We start from the raw sequence: 24,004 nt of genomic DNA, 5'->3' as shown, positions 1-24,004 counted from the left end.
CACACATGCAGTAGTTCCTTAAGACTTTAAAAGCCTCTCTGGAGTAATAATTTTCAATGGTTCCACTAATTTCACTTTTAAAGGGGCAATTGTTCTGTATGCCTTGGTTTTTGATGGGGCGCATAACTTCCTGGAATGTTGGCTTATTATGTAGGGTTTGTTCCCCTGGCCCATGAGGTAGGCAAATGCCATCAGTTAAGACCTCTCAGCATAAGGCAGGCTGTCCTCCTGAGCTTTGTCATCTTTTCTTTTCAAGTCACCTGATCTTTTCAAATGGATCACTCCTTGACCTTCTGACCTTTGTCATGAGATACTAAAATGCTTCCCCAACCCTCCATAATCAGCTCTCCCAAAACCTGTCTTCACAATGTACTTGACATTTCTCTTGCAGTCTGTCTTGACCTTGTGCTTGCCAACTCTTGTGGCTGCCATTGTCCTCTTGATGTGCCAGGCCCTTCCTGTCATGTTGGCTCCTCCTGCTCTCCTCCCATCCTCTCTGTTCACTTCTTCCTGCTTCATCTGCTCTCCCATTTCCTCATCATCTGTATGAGGAGCTCTGAGTCCCATGTTCAGTCTGCTTCTCTCCATGCCTTTCATATAATTGCATACATGCCCACAAGGTAGCTTCTAACTACCTGCTGATGTCTTACTATCTGTATCCAGCTACATTTTTCCTTCTTGGGACTAAAAGAAGCCATTCAAAGTGTAGGGTCTGGTGACGAGAAAGCTTTGGGCATCTCAGAAGAATCAGTGTATGATTGAATCTTAGAAATCTCAAACTAGGCTTTCTCCAGGCCTGTAGTGAGCCACTTAAGTACTGCACAACTTCATGAAGTTGGTCACATAGTTGACAGACTTTTATGAGTGGTGGGAGGCACTTTCTAGTTTCTACCATTTCTTAGGTGTTTCCAATTTGAACTGACCTGCCCCACCTCTACGGCTCTTTCTTGAGACCTCTCCTTTCCCTTGCTGGGCATGCCCAGCTGATTCCTGTATAGTATAACTCCTAGGTCCTTCATCTTCCTGGACAACTCTTCCTCAAGGAGCCATCCTCAAGGACCCATTATTAAGTACTGAAACCCTGGACAATTCTTCCTCAAGGAGCCATCTTCAAGGATCCATTATTAAGTACTGAAACCCTACCCTACTTACTTATCTCTCACTTGGTAGTGACTCCACTGTCCACACACATCTTCAATCCCAGCCTTCAGATGATCCATAAGCTGCCAAAGCAAACATAAGAAGAAAGAGTAGATGAAATACTAGTGAAATATGAACTCTAAAGGGCATACACACACAACACACACACAACACAACACACACACACTATAAGCTTTGGAGGCTAAGGAAGGCTTTAATTTACTTAAGCATAAACCTCTTCTTTAGCACTCTGGTCATATCACTGTCATATGTCATGTCTTTTATAGAACTTCAACTGCTCTTCCTTATTGAAAGATTCTGCAGACTGATAATTTGCATCAAATAAAATAAAAGAGTACCTGGCACTTGGTTTGAATAACATTTTTCTGGGAAGATCTAGAAATTTCTTATTACTGAAATCATGTGGAGGAAAAGTTTAATGATTAGCTATTACTTTCGTTGTGAAAAGAAAATCACATTTCTAGTTTCCAAAACATTATTCTTTAGATGTTCTTCTATAATAAGTACATTTGTCCATATTCTTCATTTTTTTCCACATCAGACATGTAATATATGAACATCATAAGAAGTTTGAAGGAGGCAAAGGCTAAATACTCAGTCTTCACACTAATAAACCAATATAAGATCTTCATCTTCATCTTAAAAATTCAATCCTCTAGTCTGGAATTTACAGTTCAATGAAGAATGCCACATTTGTTTTGTTTATGATGATTTATAAGAATTTTGGAGAAGATATAATTTTAAAATGCTTACAAATAGATCTATAAATAATTCAAATTAAAAATTATCCAGGTTTATGCTGGCTTCTGTTTTAATTTGGAAAAAAATTGAAAAATTGAAAAATTATTATTTGAACCCTTAATTGGCCTACTGTATTCTATTTTACAGGACAGGGACAGGGTCTCTCTGTATACACCAAGATGGCCTGATCTCACAGAGATCCACCTCTGATCTTCAAGTGGTGCATTAAAGACTTGTACCAGTAGAGTTGGCCTTAGGCATAACTGTGTAAGAAAGGAACGTAAGTAGGGAAGAGGTGAAATGCTGAAGTTCCACTTAAAGATGGGTTGTTAATTTCTCTAAACAAGGAGATAAGACTAAAGACAAAAAATGCATAATCAGTTAAAAGTATTAACAAAGTTTTTAACATTCTCTGTCCTAATCTGTTAAATATTCTCAAATAAATTTGAAATTTGTTATTTTGATTTCTTGGAATTTAGATGACTTTATTTCCTCAAGTGTCTATTTGTATCATATTCAAGACGAACACAGGAGGGTGTCACCCATCTCTATAGCATTAAAACTCTCAGAAGTAGGATCCCTATGGGGTGGAAGTCACAAAGAAAATGATCTAGTTGAATCATCCTACTGAGCTTGAGTCTCAGGAGCAGCTCCAATGACAAGGATTCCAGACCACTGCTTGTATATAGCCATTTTGGTGAACACTTTGTATGTATATGTGTGCATGTGTGTGTTCATACATGTATTCATAGGTATATACATGTGTGTCTTGTGTGTGCCTGCATGTGTGCATGGGTATGTGCACATGTGTGTGTGTTTCCTGAATGTGTGCCAGAGTATGTACATGCATATATGCATGGGTTTGTAAATGTGTGTGTATGCATATATGCATAGATATGTGTGTGTGTGTGTGGCATGGTTCTGTGTGCAAGAGTTTGTGCATGAACATGTGCATGGGTGTGTACATACATCTGAGTGCTGATATGCCTTTCCACACACTAGTTCTTCTGTCTATTCATGGACGGCATCCTGCATGTCGTGGTTTTAATGCTATGTTGAACTCAAACAGACAAGTAGGAGCCATATTCATGAGAAACAATGACTTCAGCAGTCACTAGATCTACTAAATGTCACTAAAGCCACTGAATGTCATGGTTTTAATACCATGTTGGACATTAGCACTGTGATATCCTTCAGGGGTGTTAACTTGATTAGGCAAATCCCCAGTTAGCTAATCAAATGCTAATTTCTATGTTGCTGTGACTGTATTCTGAGGACCTGAGAGAACTCATCATCAGTTGCTTTAAACGAGGAGGAAGATCCTGGACAATCTGGGTGACCTGATTAGATCAGCTGAAGACTTTCAGTACAGAGCTACCTTGGGATTTTCCAGTTAAAAATCCAGCACAGTATTTGTCTACCATATGCAGGACCCTAGCTTTCATCCTCAGACAACAATATAGGAAGCCTATAGAGGCTGAAAGAGACAAAGATTCTTCTCTAGAGCCTCCAGAAGGGAATACAGCACTGAAGTACCACTAGTGGGACCTAATTCCGGAACTCTAAAATAATACACTTGCATTGGTAGAAGCCACCACAATTGCATTTATTCATTACAGTAGCAATAGTTAACAAAAAAAAAGTAAAGTCCCTCTTATTGGAGCTGGGAGGAAGGGGGCGGTGAGTCTCCTAACAGATACACAGTCTCCTCAAGGCTCTGGTGGAAAACAGGAAAGAAACATTGTATCAATTTATCAGAAAGGGACCAGTTAACTTACACGGATGTGAAGCTCTTCGTTGATGGATTCTTTTTTATTAGTCTTTCTGACATCCAGGTACCTGACCAGTGGGCCAATTGTGATTCCCTGCATCATAGATAATACAATAAATGGTTTGCTAAGGGGAGCAATGCTACTATAGAGAAAAAAATCTATTGTCAAAACTATAAAAAGCCCAACTTATATCCATTTGTTTCTAGCACCTATGTAATTCGATTCACCAAACTTACTTTAGTTCTTAGTTCTTCTACATACTCCAACAAAATAGATGTTATAATCTATTTAAATACAGTATCTTGATATTTTAAAATAAATCTTCATTGGCTCAATAAGAACTCACTTCACTAAATCAGAACTTTGTTTTATCAAGTATCAGGTGCCACCTGATTTTCCATAATAAACAGAGTAATAATCATTCACTCCTCACCTGAGAACGTTCTGATTAATATGTTGTATTAACTCAAAGGCAACAAATTTCAGAAGTTAAAAGTTTATCATGAACTAAGGCCTCTAAGTGTTTTAGAATCTTTTTTAGAGGGTCAACCAGAATTCTAAAAACCAGATACAGCACCTTTACTTACACCCTACAAGTTTAATATATAGCTGTGAAAGAATCTATTGATTTTAAATAGGAAAGAAATCTACCAACCTGAAAAAATACAGTAAAGTATGTAACTACTAAAGTTGCAGTAACAAACAATTTCTTCCTAGGAAAAAGGGTCAGAGGAAGCAAAAACGCAAGGGAGAAGCTTCCTGCTCCTCTCACACCACTGTAGAATATTATGAACTGGTCCTTGATGGAGAAGGGGAAAGTCCGAAACTGGTTACTGACATAGAAGAGGGTAAATACGCCTAGAAAGGGGAGACACGTATTAGAGCAGCGGAGCATGCGCAGTCCAGATGCAGAGACTAAGCAAGGCAGCCCGATCCCATCACACGGAAGACCACTCGGCTCAAACAGATTCTCCCTCAGGGCTCTGCAGTTCTGTGGTGTTTTGGCTTCTCAAGTTAAAGGTATTCTCTAATTTTTCCAGCCCAAGTCTAGTGTATATGTGTGTGTGTTTATACATGTATATTTGTGTGTGTCTGTGTCTGTTTGTATATATATTTGTATGTATGTACATTTGTGTGTTTGTATGTATGTGTGTTTGTGTTTGTGTGTGTATCTGTGTGAGCATGTGTGTGTGTTGTGTGTCTATGTTCGTTTGTGTAAGTATCTGTATGTATATGTATGTGTTGTTTGTGTGTGTCTCTGTGTGTTTATGTGTTTTTATGTATGTGTATTTGTGTTGGTGTTTGTATGTGTGTGTGGTATGTGCGTGTATGTGTTCATTCGTTCATATATGTGTTCATTTGTGTGTGTATCTGTGTGTATTGTTTGTGTATGTCTGTGTGTGTTTGTGTATGTGTTTGTATGTATGTGTATTTGTGTGTGTGTTTTCATGCATGTATTATGTATGTGTTTATTTGTGTATGTGTGTGTTTGCATGCATATATGTGTGTATCTGTATGCATGTTTATCTGTGTGTCTGTGTATCTGTGTGTGTTTTGTATGGTGTGTTTGTGTGTGTGTGTTTAAAGTAACAAAAATCTTGATTTAAAAAAATGAAGTGTGTATTTCTAATCTATATCCATAATACTTATGGTACCTTTGAAAACCAGGTAAGGAAAGTTGTCTGTGAAATACAAACCTCTTATCTCATGCTTTCAGGGGACACCTCCCAGAAGTCTGTAGTTTGAATGTAAATGGAGATCCCTTATGACTGTGGACTGTACATGACGGGCAGATCGATTATGGCTGGCTTAGTGCTGGAGGTTCATATGAACAAACAAGAAAGTTTGCAAGGGTTCAGGGATGGGGATGGGAAACTTTTACTGTCAGTAAGTGTAGTAAGAAATAGAGGTTGGAAGGGAGGGGAGCCTGTGCAAAGCATAGAAGTGTGTTCTACCACACAGATTCTCCATGTGGTCCATATGACAGAGAGCCACAACTGACATTCTGGCCCTTGGTTATAAAAAAAGAAAGTCCCTCTCCTTCTCTCTTTATGTCCCCTTATGCCTACACTCATACCCCAGAGATATCTCAGTTTAACATCAACCATATTAGACTAGAAAGGACAACAGAATTCACAAGTTTGGTTGATGGGTCTATTTGAGCTTCTCTTTGCCTGCTAGGCATGTGACTTGGGTTCCTTATCATTTTATATCATCAGATGTCAGAGACAAGAGCATAATCAGCCCTCAGGTTCCACAGGAAATGGCCCAGAATTCTCACAGATGCTCAAGAGCATGAGTGCCCGACTCCCTTCTATTGCATGAAGTATTTGGTTGTAGACTGTACACATTCTCATGGATACTTGAGGCTGTCACTAGATTGTGTATACTATGTTTTCTGTGCTGTGTTGTTTGGGAAATGATAATCAGAAATAAAGTCTTTTCATGTGCAATGCAGATGCATTTCTATTGATCTGTGATTGATTGAAATCACAGGGGTAGAACCCACAGATATATGGAGAACCAAGTGTACTTACTTGAGTAGGTAGATGAAAAGTTAAGTAAACACTGTTCTCATTAATGCAGAAATGGTGCCTTGTATACTTAAAGCCTTTATAGTCATTAGCTGTGGTTAGAGACAACGAGGTGGGACAGGGCAGGGGACAATGATCTGCACTGTCATACTTGCTGGTGGAGCCATGTGACCTGCCCAAGCTGGCTACTCTCTGAGCAGTAGTTCAGCAGTCCTCTCCACTACAGGACTGTGGTAAGGGGCCGGATGATCACTAAGAACAGATGCCCCCCTTCCAGATGGTTCATTTCCCTGTTTGCTGGGGTAATCTTTCTAGTTTCACTTCTATTGATACCAGCACTACTTCTCTGCAGATCTGTAGAATATCATAACAACGGAAGAGATTGATAATTTGTATTCAAAACTGTTAGTTTTAGGCTGAGGAACAAGACTTTAAATAAATACATGTGTGTCCAGCTTCAAATAGTGAGTCAGAAATCACACCAAATTTTGATGTGAGATTTTAAGTTTATATCACAACAGCTTTATCTTTTTAACCACCAACGATAGGCATATATTCATCTGCTGTTATTACTATCTTAATATTTCTACACCCTTGTTCTTTAAAAATTAATATATATTTTATTATATGTGCAGGTGCTTTGCTTCCATGTATGTATGTATGTATGTATGTATGTTCAACACATGTGTACAGTGCCCATGCAGCATTGGATCCCCTGGAAGTAGAGTAACAGAGGACCGTGTGCCACCATGTGGTTGCTGGGACTTTGAACCCAGGTCCTCTGGAAGAGCAGACAGTTCTCTGAACAACAGCCCCTTTTGTCATTCTTCTTATGCATCCCCAAAGCTATCACAAATTAATTTTAATTAATATATTCAAATTGGCTGAAAACAAATGACTAAAGTTATTTTAAAATATAATTTCTAAAATAATCACACACGCGCAGACATGCACACACTCCCACACACAGTTTCTTTTGGGTACAGTGGTACACACCTTTCTTTAACCCCAGAACTCAACACATATTAGTGGGTGAATCTCAATGAGTTTGAAGCTAACTAGATCTATATAGTGTCAAGCTAGCCAGGGCTACACAGTAATACACTGTAATATCATATATATTTATATATATATATCTCATATAGAGAGAGAGATGGGGTTCCTATACGTACAGTCCTGCCACTGTTGGTAACTTTATGTGATGTAGTGAATACTTCTTTCTCTCTCAGCCTCTGCACTTTTTGTATAATCATATATATTCAGCAATTAAAGGGCAACATACATATTTTAGCTCAGTGCTGATGTTCTTTCTAGCCCCTGAAGTAGAAGTCTATAGCAGCCTCTGCATCTTATTCTTTATAACAGGAGTTATTTTCCAGAAGTCAGGTTATTTATAGTATAGCTGCCTTCACTAATTAATATCACAATCAAGAGTGTTCAGGAGAGGATGCGCTTAGTCCTGCTGAAACTGGATGTCCCAGCATGGGGTGGTACCCAAGGGTTTGTAGGAGTGGGACTTGGGGGTGAGGTGTGAGGGGGCTGTGACTGGGATGTAAAATGAACAAATAAATTAGTGGAAAAAGTGTTCACCCTGTCTCTCTGTTTAGACCTGAATGTGAGCACACACAAAACTGTCTGTGTTCCTGTGTGTGTAAGTTGTGTGTGTGTGTGAGAATGTGAGAATGTGTGTGAGAGAGCGTGTAGATGTGTGTGTGTGAGTGTGTGTGTTCATTCACACAGAGGCCAGAGGGCATGTCTTCCTTACTCTCTTCTCCATCTTATTTTTGAAAGAGAGGCTCTTGCTGAAACTGAAACTCACTGATTGGCTGGATAGGCTGACCTTAACCCCCAGAGATCCTCCTGTCCCTTCTCCCCAGGAATCACGGTGTGAGCAGCAGTTCCTGGTTTTTATGAGGATTCTGGGAATCGGAACCCAGGCCCTCATTCTAGGGCAGGAGGCACTTCAGTGACTGAGCAAGCTCCGTTCCCCAGGAACGAGCACTTTAAAGCAATAGTTCACTCCCTTGGTCCTTTGACGGCTTTATCCTCATCCCCCATCCAACCCTTAGAGCGGCTGTACTATTTATGGGAATGTTTCCTGACAATGTTTGTCTCACATAGGAGACAGTTTGTGAGATCTCACTTATCCTGGATCAAAAGTGTAAATGCCCACAGTTTATAATTTATATCCGACTTAAAGTGCGAGAGCCTACAAACTGGCAAGGAAGTGGAGCAACCGATATATTAACTGAGTTATATTTAAATGTGTAGCTATGAAAGTGTTCTCTTTCAACACAACACAAAACCCTCCCTGCTCCATCCTTGCTTCTGAGGACAACTCCAACAGTGACTTTGAGCTGGCCAAGGAAGCCAACAGCAAGCGGCTGTAAAGACAAGGTGTCTGAATGCCCCTTTGCAGGACAAATAGCATCAGCTCTGCTCTTGTGGTTCAACTGAGGGAAAAAGAGACTCGGGTTGGAAGCCAGTGAGCATCCTGTTGGGGCCCTGGCGTCTCTTACTGATTGCTCTCCAGATCTGGCAGAAGAGCAGAGTGAAGCAGATGAAAGCCCAGTTCCACTCGTGGTTCTTCCCAATGGTGGACACGCCCATGAAGATGAAGATCAAGGTCTCGCTCACGCTGCTCAGCATCTTCATGAAGTACTTGATGGTTGTGTACGATGTCTGGGAGACGTTCTCTTCCACGTACTTTTTCATGGTCACCGCACAAGCAGTGATGCTATAAGAGAGGCAGAGGCTTAGAGAGAAGCATCCTTTGTCACACCAGAGGCTGCCTGCAGACAGCAAGCTTTATATAGAAGCCCATCTCTGACTAGAGTCCGCGTCTCATTATTCTCTTCTCAGATTGTGGGCCACAGACTGTTGCCTCCCTCTTCAACCAGGTGTATGAAAAAGCAAGTGTGGGTGTGGCATTCATAACACACACAGGCACACCACACATCACACACACACACTGCACACACACACCATATATCACACACATACGCATACCACACCACACTCATAAACAGACACATCACACACCATACACACACCACATAATACAGTCACCCACCCAACTCTCTCATACACACACACACACACACACTTATACCACACTCATAGACACATACACCTTGTATCACACACACACTGCCCACACCATATATCATACACATACCACACACCACTCATAGGACACACACATAGCACACACACCACACATTACAGATACCACACACATACAAACAAATATCACACACCCACCATACATACACATACAAACACATACAATATGCACCTACCACACACACATACCACACACCACACACACATAGCACACACATAGCACACACACACATACAAACATATACAAATGAATACCGCACACACTCACCACACTCACACACATACCACACGCCACACATCATACACACACCACACACAAACACACCACACACATACAAACACATACTACTCACACACATACACATACCACACATCACACACACCATACATACACCACACATACAGTTATACACACACACACTCATACACACACCTGCACATTACACTTATAAACACACACACAACACATCACATACACACCACACATCACATACACACACACCACACACACACATACATATACTCACCCACACCATACACACACCACACACACACACTACACACATACACTAACTTATACAGGCACTCTTACACACACACACACACACACACATTAGCATGTCTTTCAAAAATGTATCTGGACCTCCCTTCCCTTTCTGAGAGTGTTTTCAGCCCCATCTCAAGCTAGAACATACTTGACTCTACCTTAAACCCAAGTAAATCTACTTCATTCAATGAAGGGAACACTCAGTATGCTTTCTTTTTAATTAAAAAACAAATTCCTTCCTGTGTCCTGGGTGCTATCCATCCAGCTCCCGAGCAGCATTTCTTACATAAATGTTATTCAAATATTTCAAGTTTTGTCTTTTCTGTACCCATATACCTAGGGCAAAGTAAAGAAAGCCCTTTTCTTTGTCGTTGAAGTTGTGGTCATTTTAAAGTGAGAAAAAAATGATACCCTAAAGTCCATACTGTTATATTTAATCAGCATAGGGATTTCTATACAGTTTCTGTACAATTAAAGCTTTCTGCCCGGATAGTTGGAGATCAGGATGATGTCTGGAAGAAAACAAAACCAGATCTAACAAGCCAAACTGAGAAGCTTCATTTCAGTTAGGGGGATGAGGTTGTACACCTAAGCAGATGTCTTCACTGGGACAAAGTACTGAGCGTTCATGCTTACCTACTTAGCTTTACTCTCTCCTGGTGGCTCTAGCGTGGGTATGGTGTGTGGGGTGTGGGGTGTGTGATGTGTGCTGTGTGGTGTGTGGTATGGGTGTGGGGTATGGGGTTGTGGGCTGTGGGTGTGGTTATGGTTGTAAGGTGTGGGGTGTAGGGTGTGGGTAGGGGTGTAGGGTGTGTGGTGTGTGGTATGGGTGTGGGGTAGGAGGTGTGGGGTCGGAGTGTGGGATGTGAGTGTGGAGTCTCAGTGTGGGGTCAGTGTGGGTGGGATGGAGCTGGTGGCTAATAATGACATGCATAGCCCAGAGTGGAAGTTCCTTGTGGCTTGCTCTCTGTCTACTTTACAATTTATTATATTATTGTTGTTATTACTACCATCATCATCATCATCGAGACAGGGTCTCCCTGGCTGCCCTGGAACTCACTCTATAGACCAGGCCGGCCTTGAACTCACAGAGCTTCTTCACCTAACTCTGCCTACTGAGTGCTGGGATTAAAAGCAGGCACCCCATGCCTGACTCTCAGCTTTATTTTCCCAGGAAGAGAAGAAACTGCTCAGATGGACTTTAAGCTTGAAGTGCTCCCAGCTCTGTTCGGCACCAGCTTCTCCTGAACATTTTAAATCGACATCCGGATTGCTAGACGTTCCTCAGGCAAATGTCGGGAGAGAACATTTGTTTGGCAAAGGACCAGGATCAGCTTTCAGAAAGTTAAGAAATCCTAAACCCTCCAGTGCCTCAGGGGGACTAGCAGCAGGCTTTTCCCAGATATTCTGGCCAGCTAGCTCTTAAAGCAGCCACACATTGCCACGTGACTCCATCCTCAGGTTGTACTCACGCCAGGATTCCAGAGAGATAAAGCGTCTCGGCTGCTAAGTAAGACAGATAGCTGAACATGAAGACGATGAGGGGCTCGATTGCAGAGATGTTCTGAGTGAAACGTGTGATAAATGCGGAAATGAATCCAAAAATGATGCCGAAAAATACTCCCCCGCACCCCACGATGACGAATCTGGCACACCCGGCTAAAATGTCCACCGCTTCTATGTCCTCATATTTATGCATCTTAGTGAAGGCAATTAGTATGTTGTATAAGACCTGGAGAAGTACAAATGAGAGAAACATGAAGTGGAAGTTGCAATATGTTACACGTGGATTCTCAACTTCGCATTCAATTAAACAGAGTACGCGAGGCAACGGCACAGATATTAACACAGGCACCCAAGTTTTCGATGGACCACTTGTTCAGACACATCCAGATCCACCGAAGAAGGGGGAAGTGTTGGATTTCATAATTGAGCGCATGACAGATGTTTAAGGAGGTGGAGATGTGAATTATCTCAATTTGATGCTTACAGATTGTATACATATTGAGTGATTGCTTCACCCCATGCACAAGAGCAACTCTTCCATCAAAGGAAAGGGTTTATAAAAAGGGAGCGCTCTCTGTGAGCCATTCTCTCCCCGTGCTTCCTGTTTCAGTTAACAGTATTGCTTCTCGGCTTTGAACCTTTCCTAGGACGCTGTATTACAAACTCTGCAATGCCTTTCAGCTTTTCCCTTAAAGTGAGCACAACATTAAGCTCCCTTAGTAGAGAAAGAGTGCAGAAGGAACACTGCAGGGGGAAAGTGCTTCTTCAACTTTCTCTGGATCCCTCTGGGAGAAGTCAGCAATGTCAATAGAAGGACTTCCGGTGGAGCAGGAAGGAGCCACTGAAAATAATTCCTTAGCAGCTTAAGTCTGCGGAGGAGCTTTCTGCAAAGGGCTCAGCAGAAGGTAGTGCTTGGGTCTAACCCAAGCAGCACATTCTCTTCTTTCCCTGTGTCTTCTACTCTGACCACCTTCTGCCCATGCTGGAGCCCAGAATCTTGCAGCACCAAGATTTAAGCAAGCCAGGTCAGGCTTGCCTTTTTTTTCTTTTCCCCCAGAAAGGGATATCTAATTTGTGCAGCCCCTCTTGGCCAGCTCTAGCATAGCTGAATCAGCCAACTTCTCTGTTAATCACTGGTCTGTCCACATTTTCCCCAGTATGTCAGAATCCACGCAGGTTTTTACACACTGCTCGGGTTCTCCAAGCCTGGACTTCCTGCTTGCTACTACTTTTATATAGACACTCGGGGAAACTAGGACCTCACACACGCTAGACATGCAATCCACTATTGATCCACTATGAGATATCTAGCATATCTCTAGCCGGTTTAAATTTTACTTTATCTTATTTTATTTTGAGGTAGGATCTTAATAAGCTGCCCAATTCAGCCTTGAAATTCTATAGTCAAAGCAGGCTGTGATGGTTAATCTTCATCCTCAACACAGTGGGACTTGAAATCACCTTGGAAAGTAATACCTAGGTGTGTCTGGGAGGGAGCCTTCTAGATTGAGTTAACTGAGGAGACCTAGCTGTGAGTCCAGGACTGCATGAGAAGGAGAAAAGAACCTTGGCACCAGTGTGCATCTCTCTCAGCTTCCTGACGGCAGATGCAGAGTGATCATCTGCCTCATGTTCCTGCCTCTGCGGTGGTCTGTATAACCTCCAGCTACAATGATCCTTTCCTCCCTTAAGTTGTCTCTTGTCAGATAATTAACCACAGAAAAGAGATAAGTCATGAATTCATAGGCTTTAGACTTACCTCCCTCCCACCTCTACATCCCTTATAGCAGGGGATATAGGTATCCACCGCCCGGCCAGGCTATCTCCATTCTTCATTGTAAGCTAACAGCTTTTGAGTCCTGGCTTTGGCCTCACCTGCAGGGCTTGCCAGAACTGCATGCTTCTTCTGCAGATACCGACAGCTCAGCCATGGTCCCCAGGCTGTATCAGCCGTTCTTCCACGGATGGTTTGCCAATCCCGACCTCTCTGGGTCTTTTTCTATGGCTTGCTGATGTTGATTTTCCACACAGAGATTATTTGCCAATTAACGGTTGTTTACCAATGATTGATTTTTTTAAAAAAATAACAATTTTATTATTAATTATACGTGCATGTGTTTGTCTGGGCGTGGTTGTGCATGTGTGAGTGCAACTGCGGGTGGAGTGTGCATGAGTGCATTGCGTGTGTGTATGTGTGCACGCACATGTGTGTGTGAAACTGTGTGTGTGCATAAAGAGAGAGAGACAGAAAGAGAGAGAGAGAGAGAGAGAGAGAGAGAGAGAGAGAGAGAGAGGCTTGATGAGGGTGCTGGAATCCTAATTCAGGTCTTCTGCAGGAGTAGTATGTTCTCTTAAACACTGAGTCATCTCTGATCAATCATGCCGAAGTAACCCTCCAGACTGCTATCTGACCGTGTGGGTAATCATGAATAACTACACTGAAAACCATGTTCTCTTCTAGTCCCATCCTAAGGAGATCCTCACTTTGAGGAGAAGTTCCACTATGGGCAGAAACAGTAGCAAGTAGTCTATGGGGTGGATACACTTTTCTGAGGATCCTGGAGTCACCATGTGCCTTGTTTCTTGGTATGCATGCATGTGTGTATGTATAAATGTATATATTATGTATGGATATGTATGTGTGTGTATTTACTGATTCTGTTGAGAAAAGAGAGTACAGCAGATGACCTCCCTGTGAGCTCACAATCCCTCCCACAGAGACCACGGCCAACATTATAAATCTGTCTTTCTTGTTCCTGCTTGTTCTGTGTATGTGAAGCAGATCCTCAGTGTCTGTGTCTGTGGCACTCAGAGTCCCTCAGATCTCAGGCTGCAGAGAGGGAAACCCCTCAGCCACCTATACTTAATCTCCTTCAGTTGTTCTCCAATGAGGACTGAGGTGGCATGGCACTGAGGGCTGCGCCTTCCAGGAAGCAAATACTCTTCCTCAGTCTGAAGGTCCCCAGAGGCTAGGCAAACTCTGAAAAAGGCAGCAAGACAGCTCCAGCCAGTTTCCCTTCTTTCTGACTTCTCTGTTTTGCTCTGGTCACTCTGTATCTGGCCCTGAGGGCTATCCCTGCTCCCTGGCTTCCTGACATGGGAGCCTCTCTAGTAAACTCTCCACTCATCTGACACCTTCTTGTTCTTGATCTGTAGTTCAGCTAAACAAAGTCTATGGATGGATACATGCACCAGCCAGATGTAATATATTTATAAAATGTATTAAGTATGCAAAATTTATTAAGGCCTGTTTGGGTAAGAGCTTTTCTGAGCATTCAAAGGTAGTATGTGATTCATGGTTCCTGAGTAAATCCAAAAAGAAAAACAAACAAACAGAAAACCTGTGTGGTTGTATTCTGACCCAGTGAATTCACTTAGCATTTTATGGCTTTCTACCTGACCATGGAACGATCTACATGTGGCTCTTCAGAACTTTGGATATTGCCCCTTTGGGCTGGATTCACAAAGGGGTGTAACAGGACCAGAGGATGGTTCCACACCCATAAGAAGTAGGTTTGAATGGGGTAAAGTGAGGATGTTCATTTGACTCTCAAATCCAGAGGAAATCCGGGGAGCATGATGGAAGCTCAAAGATTTGTATATTGCGGCCACAAACACAAACTTTTATATAGCTTTCCAGACTACCAGTGGCTACATAGTCACCTGGGCCTGTTTGGCCTCTGGATTCCAATGGTATGGGTGTAGGAAGATGTCCTGGTACTTTCAGAAGCTAAGTGGTCACATAACTAAGAGACTGCACTTAGGCACACACTGTACTACTCCATGAAAAAATCTTTACCTTTCAAGATAGCAATCTCTGGCTGTCATTATAATGACAAAGGATGATTGTCTCTGGACTTGTTTCAAATGTATGTATCTGTCCAGTGTGGACAAAGAAGTTAAATCTCAAGAAGATCCCTGACACATCAGGAATAAGACTCATTTGTCCCTCTTGACTTGTTATCTCAAGGAAAGGGCCATGTTACACTTGGCAAACCCTCCCAGCCTCCCATGACTACAACCAAGGCCACTGTGAATGTATAAAAAGCCCATTCACTCCCCAAAACCCCTACATGAGGACTAAAAACCTCAGCTGACACATTAAGGCCCTGAAGTGGAGAGCTGGTTCCAAATGCAAACATTTCTTCCTGTCTTATCAATTTTTTCTTAACGACTGATTTCTACATGATACACAGCTGAAATGGGTGGATTCTGGGCCATGCTAAATGCCCATAAGACAACCCCTTTAATGAATATACAGAGACCATGAGCTGGTAGTGTGAGCTCAAATGACTCTTCCCTCCTTAGCGCTAACCATCTCAGGGTTTAGTTATAGAGAGTGGCACCTATGCTATGACCTTGGTAAGTTCATGAGAGAGTGATCTATTCTAGTAGGGCTATATATTCCTAACCATCTTCAGAAGCCATCACGCCACCTGGTGACTGTACATGATCTTAGTGATCTTAGCTATATGCGTCTCTCTATAGTCTAATAAGCAGAAGTTTTAAGAATGGTCATCCTTGGGTTGATCTTCATCTTTGGGGAAAAGTGTTAGATTCTTAACCTTTGGCATGATGCAAGCTGCAAGTTTTCCACCAGATCTGTTATAAGATTGAAAGAAATGGGTCTGGAGAGATGGCTCAGTGGTCATGAGCATGTGTTGTTCTTGCAGAGGGCAAGGTTCAGTTCCCAGCACCTCATGGTGGCACACAATCATCTGTGACTCTAGTTCCAAGCTAGAACTTATACAACAACATACATATAAGTAGTACACAGATATATGCAGGCAAAACATACATATATATAAAATACAATTTTAAAAACATTCTAAAATAAAAACACCAAGTCCTAAAAAGTTACTGATTCCTTCTACATTGTCATGAGTGTCAAAAATGAGTGGTGAAATCTGCCAAATAGTTGACTATATTTGTTAATAAAATCATGTGTTTTATTTGTGAGATAAACTGAATTCACAAACATATCTTTCTGTGGTCATAATTTGTGTGCTTTTTATATGTTGTTAAATTTTACCATATTTTATTAATAACTTTTGGCCAGTAGTCATGATGGATATTGGTCTGCAGGTGTCTTTCTTTCTTTAATATATCTTTGCCTGATTTTGATGTTGGGATGAAGTTGGCTTCATAATAAGGTGGGAAATTGATCCTTTCTCCATTATATGAGAAAAAGTTTATAAAGAATAAACATTCTTTCTCCCTTTAGGTATAGACAAGGTATTATTTTAAAATAAGTTGTTAATTATTACCCTTACTATTGTTGTCTTACTACTACTTCCTTTGACTTGATTCTAACTTCTTGTTACAGGCAAAGCCTTACATCATTGGTTTTGATCTTTCAATTCTTTAATAAAGAGGTTTGAAAGCTATAAATGTTCCTTAAATCACACATCACATAAATTTTGAAAGCTGTGTTATTACTATTTTGTCAAAACGTTACTTAATTTTCTTCATAGTTTCTTTGTTGGGCTACAGAGTTTGAAGAAATATACTGTCTAATCTCCCTGCAACCTTATGCTAGTTGCCTACATTTTTCATGACTTAGTATTAGGAAAGCTGATCAGAACAAGAAGAGAAATGAAAAGATCTACTGCAGTAGAGTGTAAATGAATGACCAATTATGTGCCGTGGGGAGTTCTGGAGTGACAGTCATCGGTACTGTTTGCCCTGAGTTCTTTTCCTTTAAGAGACACATTTTAGGACTGCACTTGCACAGGACATTGAGTAAGTACTATGAAGAGATAATCCCACTGCCCCCAAAGGTGCAGACATGCAACCTAGTATCAGAGATCTGAACACAGGACCTACCTGTGTTCCAACCCTGGGGTTGGAATCCCTTAGCATTTGTTCATAAGCTCGGAAAACTGGAGTCAAGCTAGCAAACTGCAAAGGTGTCAGGGGCTATATTGGGGAAGAGGGAAAACTGGGTAGTAGTTCACTTGAAGGATAGCCAATGAGACCTTGGAACTCCTCTCCATCTAAAAGGAATGAATGGAATTCTGAGATCCTGCACCAACTTGGAGCAAATGCCAGAAAAACTTTTAGGGACTAATATCATCATCTCATGGCATAAAGCCTGCACTATGTCTTCAACTTCAAGAATCAACAGTGACCAGTCAATTTAACTTCACTGAAGACCTGTGGTTTGTTTATCTGAAAATGCCTCGGTTAACATCTTGGAAGGAGCAGTGTCTGAAAAGAAACTGCTCAGTGGTGGTTTTATATGGACAGACAGATGACTGGATATGAAGAAGTAGATGGGTATATTGGCAGATGGATGGACGGATGGATGGGTGGGTGGATGGATAGATGGATGGATGGGTGGATGGATGGATAGACAGATATGCAGATGGATGGATGGATGGATGGATGGATGGATGGATGGATGGATGGACAGGCGGACAGATGGATAGATGAATGAGAAGGACACAGAACTTCTGGCTCCACCTGAGACAAGTGAATTACATTATTAAGATAAGAGCATTGCAGGATGAAGATATGGCTCATGGTTTAAGAGTACAAAGTATCATTGCAGAAGACCTGAGTTCCATTCGCAGAAACAAGGCCAGATGCTCACAGCCAGCAATAACAATTCCAGCTTTGGGGACGGGGGTTATGGTGGCTTCTTCTGGCTCTTGTAGGCACTTGAATTCATAAGTATATTTCCACATGTGGTCACATCATTTAAATTTATTTTATTTTACTCTGAAAATCAAAGTGTAATCTATGCATTTTTGTGTTGAGGGGGAATGATCTCAAAATCCCCTATATAGGAATCCCTTTGGATACTGACTGTTTTGTGTGTGTGTGTGTGTGTCAACTTGACACAAGCTGGAGTTATCACAGAGAAAGGAGCCTCTCCTGAGGAAACGCCTCCATGAAATCCTGCTGTAAGGCATTTTCTCAATTAGTGATCAAGTGTGGGAGGGCTCATTGTGGGTGGTGCCATCCCTGGGCTGGTAGTCCTGGGTTCTGTAAGGAAGCAAACTAAGCAATCCTGGAGAAGCAATCCAGTAGCCAGCCTGCCTCCATGGCCTCTGCATTAACTCCTGCCTCCAAGTTCCTGCCCTGTGTGAGTTCCTGCCCTGACTTCCTTTGGTGATGAACAGCAATGTGGAAGTGTAAGCTAAATAAACCCTTTCCTCCCAACTTGCTTCTTGATCATGATGTTTTACGCAGGAATAGAAACCCTGACTAATACACCACATATGGGAAGCTTCCCTTTGAGTTGTTGTTGGTCGAGTCCAAGAGACCCTACAAACAATATAGGCATTGCCGCAGCCCTTGATTTCCTCCTAGAACCTGAAAGTTAGATGCTATTGTTGAAGACAACACACACTCCAGACACAGGACTCAGAAGACTCAAGGAGGAACTGATCTGGAAGCCTCCTCCCTAAGGACTCTCATAGTATCTGAAGCTGCTATGCAAGCTGCCAAGATAGAAAACCAATCAATAGTCCTATCCATGTATAAACTCTGTGAGTCACAATAATGACTTACATGCCAAGATATTCACAGAAATGAGATAGGGGGACATACACCTTTGGGTAACAAGCAGCTGCCTAACTGAATATAAGGCATGCTTGATTCAAAGAAATCTATACATAGTACTATAAACCAATTACCTGTGACTGGTAAAGCATGGACCCTAGAGGGAAACCTACTACTGCTACTTTCCTAAACAAAAATAATTTCTAACTGCAGTTTAAATTCCTATCCTTATGCAGAGAAGTGCAGCTCTCGCCCCTCATCAATAAAACTTCCATTTGCAGCAGATGTGATGACCATTATAGAAATCCAACACTAGTGAAAATACAGAGAACAACTGACTATGAAATATTCAACTTCAACTGATACTTCCACAGCACAGCCTCAATACCAGAGACTTAGAGAACATCACAAAGGAAGAATCAGAAAAACTCTAGGAGCTGGAGGACTGGTCTGCTAAGAGATGGTGTTGTCTATACACATCAGGGAAGCTGCACCCATGAAATCTCAACAAGGTTGCTTAAACAAGTCTATCACCATGGCAGTTGTTGACTCAGAGAAGGAGGAGCTCTCAAAACACAAGGTTCCACCACTAGATTAAAAGCTGTAGATAATTCATGGCTGCTGAGAGAGAGAGAGAGAGAGAGAGAGAGAGAGAGAGAGAGAGAGAGAGATGGATTGATTCGGTTTTCTCCAGGTATAATACCCTTGAAGGATTATCCAATTCCAAGAGATCAGTCCTGTACATGAATACATATAAACAACACTAAATACACTCAGTAGGTTGTATACATATATAAACACACATACATGTACATATATACACAATACATATACATCATATACATAATATATACACACATGCCTATACATCACATATATAGACACAGACACACATATATATACACACATATACATCATACACAGAGGAAGAGGCTATGAATTTGTGAGGGAACACAGAAATAGTAGCAGTGGAGAAGTAAAGATTAAGTAAATATAGTTTTCATGTATGAATTTCTCAAAAATGTTAGGTCAACTGTTCTAAGAAGTTGCCTTTGGTGATGCCTCAATTCTTTCTGTAGCATTAGTCTATTGCTTGCTGCTTATCTTGGGCGTGGTTTATGTTGCACTGTTCTCATGTGCTAGAGCTTGGTGCCAGTGTGGTACTGTGGAAAGGTGAAGAAGTCTTTAAGAAGTGGGGTGTTTCAGAAGGTAATGAGGCCCACAGGGGCACCCTTAGAAGGGATACACAGTCTTCATGGAGGAATTCTTTCACTCTCACTGAAAGCTTCTTAGAAACATATAGATTATCAAATCCTAGAGGCAGAGTCAAAGGCTTTCTTCCCCTTAAATCATAGTCTAATGCCATAAGCAGGCTTGTACAACAAGTTCTAAGTGATGGCCATTTGCATAATTACCACAGAAGCCATAGGAAAAGAAAGTACTTGTCCGTCAACAACCCCTCCTCCCATAATCCACCTCACAGGGCTTTTCACATGACACTGAGCATATTATTTCATATTGCAGCCCAGCACGCCCAACTAAGAACATTGGCACAAGTGTTGGCAGAAGGTGGTCTGGCAAATAACCACAGGACTAGGAAGTCCGCCTGGCTATATCTGGCATGCCAGGGTGTCCTCCCCAAGCAGGAATTTCCATGAGAATATTACATAACATTCTGGGGAACCTTTATGGCTGGGATGGGTTCTAAGAAAGTGCAGACTAGGCGAGCACATAGTTGTAGACTGTAGGTTGATTATAGCTTAGCAGGAAGAACTTTGAAGGCTTCCAGTGTGGGGACTCAAGGCAGCATACAGAATTGCTTGCTTTTGCATCAAAGGCAGTTAGTACAATTGGTGGAGACTAAGGTACTTAGTCGTATGGACAGAATTGCTTCTGAGTTTTCACCCTGGCTCTCATCATTCCCTAAAGAGTTAAAGGGTCATTGCTTTCCCCCTTAGTGTTTCTCCTCCTCTGACTCCATTTCTACAGATTCTCAACTCCATCTCCCAACAGAGAAAGGGCAGCTTGGTTACTAGCTAGATTTTATTCCTTTTTACCTTTCTTTGGGGCTAAAGTGAATGCCCATCATCCCAAGAGGCTCATGAATGTCTTCTGGTTAAAGAAATACCAATGAGTAAAATTCAAATCTCAGCTATCCCTTCCCTTCAAGCAGAAACAGATGCTCCAAATGGGTGTTTGTGGTCAAATTTGGGAAACTGTTATAAAATCACGGTTGAAGATCTCTATCTAATATGTTTTTCTAGAATTGCTGGGCTAGCCCTCGCTAAGGTTCAAGTCCTTCAGATTGCTTATTGGTGAGCCTTTAACTCAGACAACAGATGTATGGGAAGCAATCTGTTACCCAGTTATGGGGAACATGAGGATTAGAAATGTCTCCTCCAAGTTAGTAAAACTGAAATACACTCCTAGGGACTTCAACTGGCTTCCCTCACTCATAACTCCAGATGCTTTTCCAGCCTGGCTGCTGGTTGCGCTCTCTCTCTCTCGCTCTCTCTCTCTCTCTCTCTCTCTCTCTCTCTCTCTCTCTCTCTCTTCTCTCTCTCTCTCCTCTCTCCAGTCCCATGTCACACTGTCATAGGACAAGCTTACTAGATAAACCTCCAATTGTTTGACTGACAGCACAGTTGTAAATTCTGGGTCCTTGTAAGTGGGTCTAACTCCAGTGCCTCCAGTGGTCTAGAAGTGCTCTAGGAAGGCCTTGGGCCTTGGACACATTGCAGACTCCTGAGCTGACCAACCAACCTTTATGCCTATGCCTGGTAGACACCAAGAAGGTTGTATTTCTTGTATGGCTCTTCCTCTGGGTTATGAGGATGAAGGGATATTTATCCATCACCTACCATGAGTCAGATATCCACGAGTCCAATTTTGTGACCTCACAGCTACTCTGTCAGGTTGGGTAAGTCCATCCCATCTCATATATAAGGAAGCAATCTTGAGATCTTTGCTTACAAACTGAGACTTTATAGGTTTATATCCCCTCATACACCAACCCTCATACACCAACCCTTGCAAGAACTGGTGAAACACATCTCAATAAGCTCATCACAAGCTGGAAAGATCCTGACTAAAGCACACTGAATTCAGATCTTCTAGCCCTGACCCCAGCTCATCATCCCGGCACACTGCAGAACATTGAATATTTCATCTCAAGAACAGGGCCCTGACTGAGGAGATGGCTCCATGCTACTGCTCAATACTCAGAAACACGACCACAGCACACAGTATCAGCCCCTGAGGGCCCACATCCAGTGTCTTTTACACCATAGTAATGTTACAGGGATAACCCTTGGAGACCCTTTGCTTGCTCAGAGCTAAATGATGGGTTTTGTGGTGTCAATACCAAAAGGAGTCAGTTGGAATAGAAATCAAGAAGACTACCAGGAATCCCTTCAGAGAAATAAAGAATTTGATACAGACATGGAAAAAGAGTGGCAATGAAGTCTAGATGGGGTTGGGGAACTTAGGATCTAGTGCTAGAAACGAGATTGTGTATACAGAGAGGATGCAGTCACAGAGCAAAGGAGAAGCCAAAGGTTTCTACCACAAGCTTCCGGTGGTCCCCTCAGCTGAAGGAAATGGCTGGCTGATTCAAGCAAGCAAAGAGAGGGCCACTCTGTCTTCCAGATATGACACTGCACAAGTTAGATTACACTCAATTAATACAGGATTGGTCTCACTGGGAGTTTGTCTTCATTTCATAAATGACAATCAAGAAATGTGTATACACAGAGATCTGCTAAGTCACCCTAGTGCTTACCTTAAAAATGAATGGCCAGAATGGGCCCAGGGGCCTTGACAGTTGGACCTATGGGAACCCTACCACAAACTACTGTATACTATTATTTCATAGAGCAAGACAGGATAGGATTCCTCACTCCATGGTGTTCTGTGAGGCTTAAGTGGGGAAAGTTGATAACGCATTCATCAGTGAGATTGACTCAAACCAATGCTTAGAAAGTGTAGCTCATCTCCTTCCACCATAGCATCCCTAGAGGATGGTATACTTGCAGCAAGAAGCCACAGTGCATTGAAAAGGGAGGTGGGAAAGGATAGAGGAAGGCTGGAAAATGTCAATGTGGGAGAAGCACTATGATGAAGTGGTCCAGAGAAAGCAGAGGAAGGCTGCCTGGATTCCGGTCTCAGCCCGGTCCTCTGGCACTTTAGCTTTCCTGACAAGGTGGAGTAAGAGATGAGGAGGAGAGGTGGAGTAGATAGAAATGTGAATCTAATTACCTGTTGCTTATCAAGCAAGCTGGTGTATAACAATTAGAGATTGATGGAGATAGGAAAACACTACCCTACAGCCAATCAGGTGAGTCCATATTCAAAATAAGCTGCCCAGCCACGGTGATCCAGAGTGCTCATGAGCTGATGCAAAAGCCGCAGACAGGAGCTATTCAGTAGCCTTTCCAGTCCAGGAACTCACTGTACTAAAGGCTGATTATCAATTCTCCATGAACCCTGTGAGATTAAGAATATCTTTCTTCCAGTTCTACAGCAAAAAAGAGCCTTGTGAACAGCCTTACCTAAAGCCTTGTGTGGTAATCACTAAGTCAGCCATTTCCATACAAGGGAAAGAACAGCTGTGTCACGGACCTTGATAAGGTTTTCTCTGCCTTGCAGCTTAGAGTTGAAATTTCAATTGGTGAAAAGAAAAGGGAAAGCAGATTGAAGGCACCGAACTTAGCACAGAGCTGGGCACAGAGCTGGGCACTCAGGTCTGCTCTGTAACACAGGGTGTTCTAACCTCTTGCCTCTGATTCTCTTCATTTTTGAATGGATGGTATCATTTCATGCTTCATAATAATATCGGTGGATTTAATAACATGGCAAGTGCAATGCTGGCCATCACGGGTCCTGGACTGAGTAATTCTGTCTCTGCTTCTAATGGGATCTTAACCATAGCACTCCACTGGAGATCTTGGGGCATTTAGCAATATTAGAAATATATTTTATTTTTAAAAAGAGAGTTGTGGATATTCAAGTTGCATGCTAGCACATCCTGATAAAATGATTCTTATAGAATAACTAAATAAGAATCAGAACTCTCTCTCTCTCTCTCTCTCTCTCTCTCTCTCTCTCTC

At 42.0% G+C, this 24,004-nt stretch overlaps 1 protein-coding gene across 1 annotated transcript in view; it reads right to left on the bottom strand.

Annotated features, from left to right (window-relative positions):
- Positions 1-24,004, bottom strand: part of Slc9a4 (solute carrier family 9 member A4) — a 49,234-nt gene that overhangs the window by 17,625 nt on the left and 7,605 nt on the right. The window contains exons 3-7 of the mRNA XM_028775507.1: positions 11,354-11,613; positions 8,728-8,945; positions 4,330-4,532; positions 3,681-3,767; positions 1,153-1,223 (exon numbers count right to left, since the gene is read on the bottom strand). Coding sequence (XP_028631340.1) covers positions 1,153-1,223; positions 3,681-3,767; positions 4,330-4,532; positions 8,728-8,945; positions 11,354-11,613 — 839 coding nt within the window. The remainder of the gene's footprint in view (positions 1-1,152; positions 1,224-3,680; positions 3,768-4,329; positions 4,533-8,727; positions 8,946-11,353; positions 11,614-24,004) is intronic.

Source organism: Grammomys surdaster, unplaced genomic scaffold, assembly GCF_004785775.1.
Source record: "Grammomys surdaster isolate TR1022 unplaced genomic scaffold, NIH_TR_1.0 255, whole genome shotgun sequence".
NCBI lineage: Eukaryota > Metazoa > Chordata > Mammalia > Rodentia > Muridae > Grammomys > Grammomys surdaster.
This window is presented reverse-complemented; position numbering and strand designations above follow the sequence as displayed.